Source organism: Crassostrea angulata, chromosome 2, assembly GCF_025612915.1.
Source record: "Crassostrea angulata isolate pt1a10 chromosome 2, ASM2561291v2, whole genome shotgun sequence".
Classification (NCBI taxonomy): domain Eukaryota; kingdom Metazoa; phylum Mollusca; class Bivalvia; order Ostreida; family Ostreidae; genus Magallana; species Magallana angulata.
The window spans coordinates 68,699,938-68,711,386 of NC_069112.1; the positions used below are offsets into that span (position 1 = coordinate 68,699,938).

The following is an 11,449-nucleotide window of genomic DNA, read 5'->3' on the forward strand; positions in this document are numbered from 1 at the left end:
GAAAGTTGACGTAAAGTCACCGCAGAGAATATTACTATAGGGCTAATACATAGTGGTGACTCAAACTGCTAATAGTAACAAAAGTCTACTACACAATTAACGTCTTCCCTAGTCATCACGATAGTTGTAAATAACACGTGATGTCAATCATTTACAACAATAATGATTTATTTACATCCACCAAGTAAGATTCCCTCTATTTCTTACAAAATCTAGTAAATTCATAGCTCTATGGAAACAGCAATACTGCAATCTACATGCACGCTCCGTTCATCGATTGGTCAAAACCTACATGTATAGCGACCTACATAATACCTCGGACTGCACAAAACAATCATGATGCTGTCAGACTCAAATTCCAATAGGAGACGGTCTGGCTGTTACTTTTAGCTAACGTACTGATGTACATAATGTACACTAACAGTACACTAACCTACTTTTTACAACCAATTTATTAATTTGTTAAAAGACAGATGTAAATATGTATGTGTTATAATACTTTTTTGATGATTCATGCAGGTAGCCATCATTGCAGAAAAAAAATCACATAACCCGCTACAGAAAATAAATTAGCATACTTATTCCTGCCTCATCCTACAATTAAGGTGCTTAACATATGTCAACTTTCGACAAATGTATTGGTCAATATTAGGCCCTTTCGTTGTAATTATGACCCGGAACAATATTATAATCTCCAAAACAAGATCTCGTCAAACTTTAAACATTCTTATTTATCACATTTTTCTTGAAGAATTATCTCAGAAAATTTAAACTTTTTCTTTTTTACGTTATAAGCAAAATAATTCTATTTTGATTAATGTTTAAGCTTTTAGGATGAGTCAATCATGCAAATCGGTTAGGCTTTTCCTGTGTTATATTTATATATAAATATATTGTGCATATTTTTATGACCATTAGGCCTACAAGACAAAAGATTACAGCATCTAGTTTACACCTGTTATTTGACTTTTATTTAGATTTGGCATACCGACTTCAGGACGTTACTGTCACTGTAGGGCTGACAGAATCTGATGTCAACACTCCCTGTGGTTTCTTTGCTGGTCCCGGTACTGCGTCACAGCTGGTCGCCATCGACTGTCTGACGTCACCACAGGGGAGATTCGTTAAGATCTCCAAGACAACTGAGTTTCTCACTCTTTGTGAGGTAGATGTGTTTGGCGTCTCCGTCTAATATTCATTAAAGCTGATGACTAAGCTGAAATGTTGCCGACTTCATGTTTATGTTTGCGCATCCTGAAGAATCGATTATCTGTTCCTTTTCAATGTGACTTTTTTAATCGCTTCAAGTTAAAATTCTACAGCTGTTGCCTTATTTATACATTTATATAATTTTGCTTTAAATGTTACATGTCTGACTTTTATTTATATTGCTACTTACATTAGAAGTAACATTGGATATAACTGTGAAGCTTTTTAATGTACCTTTATATTTATTTCAACGCATTTTTAATAACTTTGATCAGTACGTATTGGTTTCATTTCTGTTTAATTACTGTGGTGTCAATAAATAACATTTATGGTACATTGTGTTTCTTTTTAATAGAACAGTAAACAGGGCATGGTAATTATTTACACAACAAAATATATACAACTTTTTTTCTAATAATTAGATTTGAAATCTTTGAAGACAATTTGACAAAACCTGTTCTGATTGCTTTGTGCCGATTATTTAACATTTAAATATGTAAAAACTTAAATATAAACTATTTGATTTCGTTACAACCAGTCGCTAATCCGAAGCTTTTTAAAGCCGAACACCGCTCGTAAATAGGCACTGTCCGCCATATTTCTTTTTCATCACTACTGTCCCTACAACCCCTATATAAGGCGTAGACCTTCAAAGTATTTTGCTGTAGAGGTCTCATCTGTGTGGACGTACATCCTGTCTCGCCGTGTTACTCGGTAGCGATGAAATTATCAATTTTTTTAAGCCGGGGGAATACCAACCTAAAATCAGTTGGTCAATGAGAAGTATTACTAACATATGGGGGGGGGGGTGTTAAACAATGGGTCTATTGTGTGCGAAAACCATGGGAGAACAATGGGGGGATTATCAGGGGATTATCCGGATAATCCCCTAAGGAGGTGGTGAGAACAATGGCAGAATAAGAAAGGGGGGGGGGGGTTATCCGGGTAATGAGGGGATTATCCATGTGAAAAAAACAATGGAGGGATTATCCGGATAATCATGGGGTTATTGTAGGGTAACCATGGGAGAACATTGGGAGATTATCCGGATAACCTAATGGAGGGATTATCTGGATAATCATGGGATTATCCGGATAATCCCCTAAGGAGGGGTTGAGAACAATAGAGTGAGGGTCCATATAAGAGGGTGAACAAATGGGGTTACTGTAGGGTTATCATTGGAGAACATGGGGGGATTATCCGAATATTTAAGGAGGAAGTGAAAACAATATAAGTTTTGGGTTGGTTTTTAAGAATTACTAACTTTCTGGAGGAGGCATTTGGTGGCACTGTCCTGCAGAGAAAAATGTTTTCGTTGAAAAATAAAAGAGGAAAAACTTACTTAAGAACTTGATTTCTTATATAAACTGTAATTTTTGTTTAAAATTTCATCTCACAGAATGATATACTAACCCAGATTCCCAGACTACATCAGGGTTTCGTTTTGGTGTGGACATCACCATTCTAAAGAGAGAAAAAAAACACCAAATAAAAAAATACCCATTTTTTTAATCTAAGAAAAAATGTTGGCGATAGGAATAGTACTTACTCCGGGCTTAAAAATTAATACACAGGAGACTTTTGTAACATGATTCAAATCACGAGGTCAAACTACAGATAAAAATAATATCAATCAAAAAGAGAGCTCATCTACGCGTTTATAAAAAAAATATACTTAAAAAAAATGTTGGCGATAGAAATAGTACTTACTCTGGGTGCATGGGACTGAAATAAATATACAAGAGACTTTTGTAGCACGATTCAAATTACAAGGTCAAATTACAGATAAAATCAATATCTATCAAATGAGAGCTCATCCGCGTGTTTTAAAAGAAAACAAATTAATCGAATAGTGACTAAAGTCATTATACACGGTATTTACCTTGGCGATTGAGCCCTTTTCCCACTGTTCATCAGGGCGAAACTAAAAAAAGTAATTTAGTACGTTGATGAAAAAAAAATGTTACTTATTCATATATGGAATAAGTTCCAAGTAAATAACAGACACTATAACTCTTAGTTCTCACGGGCAAGGAAAGTTCTCGATAGTTGAGGCGATCCGGGATAAATCCCGAATCACTACTCTTATCTCTTGACAAATACACCTGATAAGGTATAATATTAGTGAAATTTAAAAAAAACATATAAAAACAAAATGGTATTAAACATTTTGTAAAATACTTATATTCACATACCTATCCATTGCCGATTTTAGGAAATGGGACGATTTAGGGCGTTTTCCTCTTTTTATTGCTTAAATCATGTGATATCAGTACTCCATTTAAATAATAAAAAAAGGTTCTCAAGTGTTGTAATTTAACTAATAATGCGAAAATCTAGGGTGTTTTCTCTTTTCATATATGGTATAAGTACTTCATTTAAATAATAAAAATAAAACTGGTTTTTGTAAGTGTAACTAAAATGGAAAACTTGAAAAAATGTGCATCACATCGTTTTTGTGAGATAGAGGGGAAAATGCATGTGTATAATCAATCTTCTGTCAGTCGCAATTAATGACAAGAAATCATACTGACGCCAGCATCAAATGGGCCGCAAAAATATAATTGTAGTATGAATCATCACTACAAGGAAAATAACGAAATGGTTGTACTAATACTAATGGTAGATTTTAATTTTAATTACTATATTTTCAGCAACTCGTTTTTAACACTTTACTTTTATTAAGAATAGAAATCGTTAATTTTTTTTCCAAAATGGAATAATAAATCTTATGTACACTACAGTTAATAAAGACAATCATTGTTATTCCAAAAGAATTAAAAAATAAATGAGGTTAGCTCAAAATTTCAGGTCCATACAATTTTTCAGTTTTTTCATATTTTCGCGTAAAAAATGATATGGATGTCACTTCATGATAATTTTCTACCACAAACCACATGGCAATATAATACATTCACACAAAGTCATTTTATTTGACGCAGCACATAGAAATTCAAATACATCATTTATATAAAAGTTCATGTCATTCAGGGGCTCGTAACATAAAGCATGCTTAGATTTTGACTTAAGTAGGGTCATAAGTAGGACTTAGGCCGAATCTTAAGGCATACATAAGTCCTGCTTAAGTATGTCTTATACCGTAACATAAAGCAAACTTAGCAATGTCTTAGCTAAGTAATGTTTATATGTTATAAAGTAATAACGTGATTTTCATTTCTTTTGTCGAATTTGAATGCATTGGTAAAAAAATATATTTTTATAGATATACGTGCAACGTGCATGACATCTTTGATATTAGATGGGGGTAAATGTACAGACACAACATTCAAGGTGGCATGAGTATATACATACATATGTACCTAAAATTTTAAAAGGCTCAAAGTGATGGATCTTAGGCAATGTATTCAGTCTATTGTTGTTCCTTCTTTGTTTAGACGAATATTCACTATTTTAGTCCTTCTCGAAGAGTGCCTGTGGCGTAATATCGCGGCGCCATTAGAACTTGATTTGATTATATAGAGGATTTCTTTTTATCTTCTGTTCTACATCTTACCTCACCAATAAGGCAATTTACTTACTCTGGGTATAATTTCTTTATTAAGCCGATATATTGAAAGAGGCAATTGTTTTCTTAAAAATCACCGAGGAAAATCACCGAGGGTTTTTCTGTCTTCAAATGTCCTTTTTTAAATTCTCCAGTTTCGCGACTTTATATATACAGTGACTTCTTGTTAACCGACCATTACTTGTTTACAACCTATTCAACAGCCCACTTGAATACTACCAGTATATAGAAAATGGTACAGATCACTACGACCACTGTTAATATTTAAATCAATCAAATCAAAAATTTTATAGTGGTGAATATTAAGATATTGATTCTGTGTAAACATGTGATTAATACTCTGTAATCAAATGCTGAAATGAAATAATTAAAAATAAAACTTTCAAAAGAATGAAAACAATACTTAAGACATACTTAAGTCACCTCTACCGGTCGCCTTTAGGTAAATTGTCCTAGCTAAGCACTCTTCTAGGTATGGACTTAAGTCTAGGAATGTACATAAGTCCTGCTTAAGCACTATCTTAGACTTAAGTACCCTTTATGTTACGAGCCCCAGGTCTTCAATATTTCAGGTCTTTAGTATGTCCCGTATACCGATCCCAATACAATGGAAAACTCCGAAATTTTCCGAATAGATTATATTCTCGATAAAAACACGTCTAACACGGCAGTCTATGGCAAACTCTTCATTTACGAGCAAAACAAAACATATGTGACATTTTTAAAATGCATAAAACATATTTCTACATGCAATTTTACTTTTAATTGATACAAATGAGCATAATATTAATTCATTAAAAAAACTATCCCGCAGAAACGCAGTTACAATATTTAAAAGTGTATCAAATAACGGACCGCCTCCTGGCGGCCCGTAATAAATCTGTTCGATGTACGCGACTTAGACAAGACTATAAAACTTTGCATCTGGTGATGAAAAAATTTCGCAGAAATTACCTCAATGACAATTTCATGTTCACCATCTATTACGAGTAATGACAGTATGTGGAAAATTTCACAGATAATTTTATTATGTTCAGAAAGCGACAGGGGGTAACTTTTCCATTAGGGTCATGTATCTGTGTAAATTAAAGATAAAATGTGGACAGGGGTCATGTATTCACTAATCTAACTTGTATCCAACGCATTATGACTCTGGTCTGTGTAAAGTTATTAACCATGGAAAAACTATAAGTGTTGATCTCTGTGTTTGTTGTTATATACTTGGTGTATAGTTGTGAGGAGTGTAACAATATGTTTAGTAACTATGCGTCCTGTACAGGGGAATCAGTCTGTGTGTACGGAGCCGAATATGTACAAGTGGAATGCTGGTTACGAAACATCTGATCCGATACATTTATAAAACAGTTGTTAGTAAGAGGGAATTACGGTGCCACATCACGATTTAAACAGTTTTGTAGTCAAGGTGTAGGATTTATCGAAATGATGAATTCCAACGACATTTTCTCATGTGCAAGTAATCCCCCCCCCCCCTTCCTCTTATTTTCTGATGGCGAGTTTATTGATAGGCCACAGCTACAGTCGTACGGCTATGATTCGTGGGAAAGATGGACCAAGGTTCCATCAAATTTAGTCAGGGTTTCAAGTTTCAGCTTCGTTTTGGTCTGATCATGTGTGAAGAAAAGTTTAATAACAGACAGGCCGTCTTAGAGTGTGGTACATAGTTTCATTTCTAAAACACTGTGATTTTTCTGAAATATACACTGGATAAAACCGATTTAATAATGCCATGTGTTATATCATATGATCATATGGATTTATGTGATTTATAAAACTTTTTTTTTTCAGAAACGTCCACAGCTATCAACAGCATAGATCAACTAGTGAGTTATATATCAGATCTGTAGATGTTTTACTTTAAGAAAAAACTATACAAATGATAATCTTTTTATTCTATTTTACACAATATATCTACAGGTCTGATGTTCTCTGATTTTTATTTCATGTGTTTGGTTCGTTGTTACAACTTATACGTTTTTTTGTTGACAATTAACATGTTGTTATCTATTTTGTTCTATATCAATTGTTTTCTTTTTTCGTGGTTATGTATTGTTCTGCAGATGATAAATTCTCCAAGATGTCAGTTGCCACTACACCCGTGCTCTCTCCGTCTTCCGTAACCCGCGGACATACTCCCCATGACATCAGTACACACGGAGACCCGACTTTGCATATCACGACTCCGGTATCTATAAATAACGCGTCAACTAGCATTACAGACTCATCCGCCACCCTTATTAGGACGCGTGCGACCTCTACTTTGACCTCCACCGTTTCCGAAGGACATATGATTTCGCGCATCACGTCCTTCGATGTTACACCATCACTGATTTCGGAAAATGTATCCTCAACGACGAATATAGACAAAAGTTTTGACAAGGGTATCGGGGATGAACTTGATTATTTATTTATTGTAATTGTTCTGCCTTTACTCTTTATCATGTGTGTGTTAGTTTTAAGATTGAAACGTAGAAAAAAATTTATATTGTAGATAAATCGCTTGAAATGAAAAATATGGATGAAATTAAAGAAGAGACAGTATTATATGAATTAAATACTGATAAATAAAAAATCTATACTTATAAATTAAGGCATTTTGCAAATAAACTATAAAACGCCTGCACAAGAGTACTTGCTTACACCTTTGGTATTTCAACACATGCGTGATGCTGTCCGTAAGGTATAATTGAATTTTAACTGATAAGTTATTATTGTGAAATTAATCAAAAACCTACTTTCATTTTCGATAAACAAGCCCGAAATAGCAAAAATGAGAGTAAGGTGGTGGACACGCTTTGGCGGATCCAAGTCAGGGACAGTTTGCATCAAAATATATAATTGCAATGAAATATTATTGAATGATAACGTAAAGAGTGAATATATTTACTGTGAGCCTATTTAGAGAATACATTAAAGTTAAGATTTGACAAACGTTGAATAAATAAAATGAGTAAATTCGTTTCTTTAGTGGGCGATTTTAGTTTTGATACACATTCGCTTGAGAACTTTCTAGAACGGGGTAACCAAGAACGCGAATGGACTAATTGACGAAAAGTGTAGGACGGGTTCATCATGCATCGCGGGCAGATACCTTGGATCGGACTTCTATTAATACAAAGGTTAATAAATAAAATGGAACAATTAATGCGATTTTAATATTAATGAAAAGAACTTACCAGAATAGGGTGCCCAGAAACGGGTTGACTAATTGACATCATGGCCCTATATATAGGGCGAGTTAACATGTCGGCCAGATACTTTGAACCTGACAAGTTTGGTTAAAAATATGTATGCAAATGGATAATAATGCATAAACTAACGTGTTTTAATTTAATTTTATACTTTTTTGTATCACGACAGATGTAAACCTTGGTTGTAAACCTAAGACATAAATTTGTTGAAAAGATAATTGTATTCTACGTAAATGTTTAATAGGGATGCCCCCCCCCCCCCCCCATGATTGTTTTTTTAAAAACAGTCTTTTATCTGAAGTTCTGATTTTTTTATCCCCGTCCGTTCCTCTAAATCTGCAGTGCAGTTTGGTTTTTTTTATTTCAATTTTAAAGAAAAATGGGACAAAGATAATACAAAAAAGGAACAAAAATATGGTTCAACATATTAAGCATTATATGATTATAATGTGTAAAGTGTTAAATCCAGCGATTGAGCGGGGTATCATCTAGTAAATAAATAAATTAAGTAAGTTTAAAGGATTGCTATTTACATGTTAAGTGACCCGAGAAAACGTGCACGGGATGATACTATCATATCTTTGTGATCTCTGATGAAATGTTGACTAATACTTTTCTTTACTACCACTTGTTTTGCTTAAGCATGAATTGAAACTCCGATACCATGTATTTCCCCTTAAAGGTTTTTTAAAAACAGGTTCAAAACTCAGTTGACCAGTTTATTTTTGTATGCGCCTGTTGACAACCATACCTCACACAGGTTCCCCACGGGCTCCTAAACGATTTAACTACTTCAACATCCCGGTCGAGCACTTTGATATGGACAGCGGCGCACAAAACCACGGTGGGCCCTGAAAAGGGTATTGCAATTGAAACAGATTATTTATTTATCACCATTCTATTTAAAACGATTTAAGATTAAAACGGAAGGGGAAAAATGAAATCTGATTCAATTAATATGAATATTGATGGTGAAGAAATATTATGAGAAACAAAAAATGTAATTTAAAAAAAATTACATATGTTTAATCAGATTTGTTGCATGTTACTTAATCAACTAATCTTTTTTTATGCATTTGTTGACTAATAACGCTCCTGCATTAGTTGATGATTTACGGACATGTAGTAGTTTGAATAAGTTCAAGTACCGGTATGTATGTTTTAAGTATATATGTGAAGTTTATCGTAATATAACTTTTGAAACTCTTGATTATATACCACACCGTATTTATTAAGGTCTTCCGTTTCCAACGGAAGACCTTACTGTTATTGCTTTGTTTCTTTTTCCCTTTTATTTTTTTTTTCTTACGCATTTTTGTACAAGCGATTTCTTGAAAACGACTTGACCGATTTCCGTGAAAATTTCAGATCTTGTAGATATTGATAAAAACCTTGTATATAATTTTTTATTTTAATGACGTCATTTCCATTCGGGAGATATTGACGTTTTAGTGATTTTTGTCCTGCTATCTCCTCCTAAACGAAAAAAGATATTGAATTCAAATTTTCAGGGATTGTAGACAAAAGATTGTAGATGTGTTTAAAGGCATTTATGGTTGTCTGGCTTCAAAGGCGTCGAAGCTCGCCTGGACCCGAAAATCGAGTTTGAAAAAACGACGTAATTTTTAATGGTTTTCGTTCTTTATCTCTTTTCCTTAAAATATTTTAACATAACATATAGAGGAAATAAAATTTGTATTTACAAGAGCTTTCGTTATATATCAAGAAAAAGGGGCTAGCCCCTCAAATTAGGGGCCATAAGGGCTGTAAAGTCTTTCTTCCATAGCACTTTACTGAGATATTTTTTGTTATATATTTCAGAAGCAAAAATGTTTATCTTTCACTTATAAAACTATACATTATAAAATTTTTATAATGCGTTACGTAATAAGGGGTTTTAAGGGACCAGAAGTCCAAAACTTCGATCAATTATATCTCAAAAAGGACAAATATTTTGAAAAGCAGTATAGAATAAAAGATGCTTAGAATGGCGTTTTAAAAAGTATTCAATCTTAAAAGTTACGTTATCTGGCCCCAATAAGGAGATAAGGGGTCGGCCCCTAAAACGTCCTATCCCAGATAGCTCTAAAACGGTAAAGAATTTCTAAACACTTGTTGAACAAAATATGTTTAATATCAAAAGAACTTTCGTATGATGCCAAGAAAAAGGGGCTGGCTCTTCAGTTTAGGAGCCAAAAGGGCTGTAAAGTCTTTCTTCCATAGAACTTTACTGAGAAATATATTGTTATATATTTTTATATGTAATATAAATTTCCAAACAATTGTTGAACAAAATGTCTTTAAAATCAAATAAATTTTCATTTAAAAGGTTTCCAAGAAAAAGGTACTGGCCCCTATTGCTAGATCTTTCAATTTGAACCTTTTATTTCAACCCAGTACCATTCTTGATTTTTGTACCAATGACCAGACCAATTCGTTCCTTTTTAAGCGAGTTATGAGTTTTGGGGCATTTGAGTTTCGAATGTCGTGCTTGACATGTATTGTAGGAAAAAATTCTAACTCCCGAGCCCTTCACTCAATCCTAATGAAATTTTGTGTAAATGTACCTCGGACCCCATTCTTACTGTCTGCCAAATATGCAGCGGATTGAACAGTTAAAAAGAAATTCCTGAGACCAAGCGGCGGGTATAGCCAGTACGAAGACTTAAAATTTACATAGTTCTAAGGATGTAAGCAGCCGCGTAATATTTTTGTTGCATGTATATTTCTTGTTTTCCGTTTAGTCTGTATCTACGATAGCGTGTGAACTACTTATGGATGTTAGAACTGTGGAAATTACTGTCATCAAATTTTTACCGAATAAATTTACGTTTTTAATGATTTCGTTATTTCTACATTTATAAAGATTTTATCAATCCTGTTGAAATAAAACAGTCAAACACACTAGTAAACGACACGAGAAAAAAAATCCCAACACTGAAATACATGTGCAAAATGCATCAGTCATTGTTTTAGGACTTTACTTCCCCTAAATGTCGTTAACCGAATCCGAGATCCACACCTCAAAAATTCTACGTTCGATTTATTTACGACGAAAATCAAGATCGGGTCTTTTCACCCCCTTCCAGACACAAACACGCATCAATATTTCAAATGACCTCGCACTGTTACCAAACCTGTGTAGTCAGACATCTCACACGTTGTTTTTCATCTCATACAAAAATTTAGCTCCTGTCCCGAGCGGAAATGCCCCAAATTCAAAAAGAAATTCGGGAATTATTTCGCGTCAGCCATGTTTTGACGTGAACCTTCGCTCAAATACTGCTATGACACCTGCAAAGGCTGTGTGTTCTAATCTCACCGGACCCAATTTCTTGTTTCTTTTTCTTTTTTGGATTTTCTAACTAAAATATTCAACATAAAGGGTTGTTGGACTGTAGTACAAGTTGATAATACTCTTCCATTAAGATTTAGACAAATACTGTCTTTAATTATTTAGGTCTTCCGTCTTCAGCGGAAAACCCTTCCATTATTCTATTGTTTC

At 33.8% G+C, this 11,449-nt stretch overlaps 2 protein-coding genes across 2 annotated transcripts in view; both read left to right on the forward strand.

Moving 5' to 3' along the window:
* Window positions 1-1,509, forward strand: part of LOC128173545 (sushi, nidogen and EGF-like domain-containing protein 1) — a 47,299-nt gene extending 45,790 nt beyond the window's left edge. Inside the window, exon 5 of the mRNA XM_052839252.1 lies at window positions 978-1,509. Coding sequence (XP_052695212.1) covers window positions 978-1,192 — 215 coding nt within the window. The 3' untranslated portion in view covers window positions 1,193-1,509. The remainder of the gene's footprint in view (window positions 1-977) is intronic.
* A 4,733-nt stretch (window positions 1,510-6,242) lies between these two features.
* LOC128174779 (uncharacterized) lies at window positions 6,243-8,799 on the forward strand. The gene is given in 5 exon segments (XM_052840239.1): window positions 6,243-6,275; window positions 6,277-6,409; window positions 6,542-6,580; window positions 6,814-7,197; window positions 8,705-8,799. Coding segments are annotated over 5 exon segments (684 nt in total).
* Window positions 8,800-11,449: the final 2,650 nt, after the last annotated feature.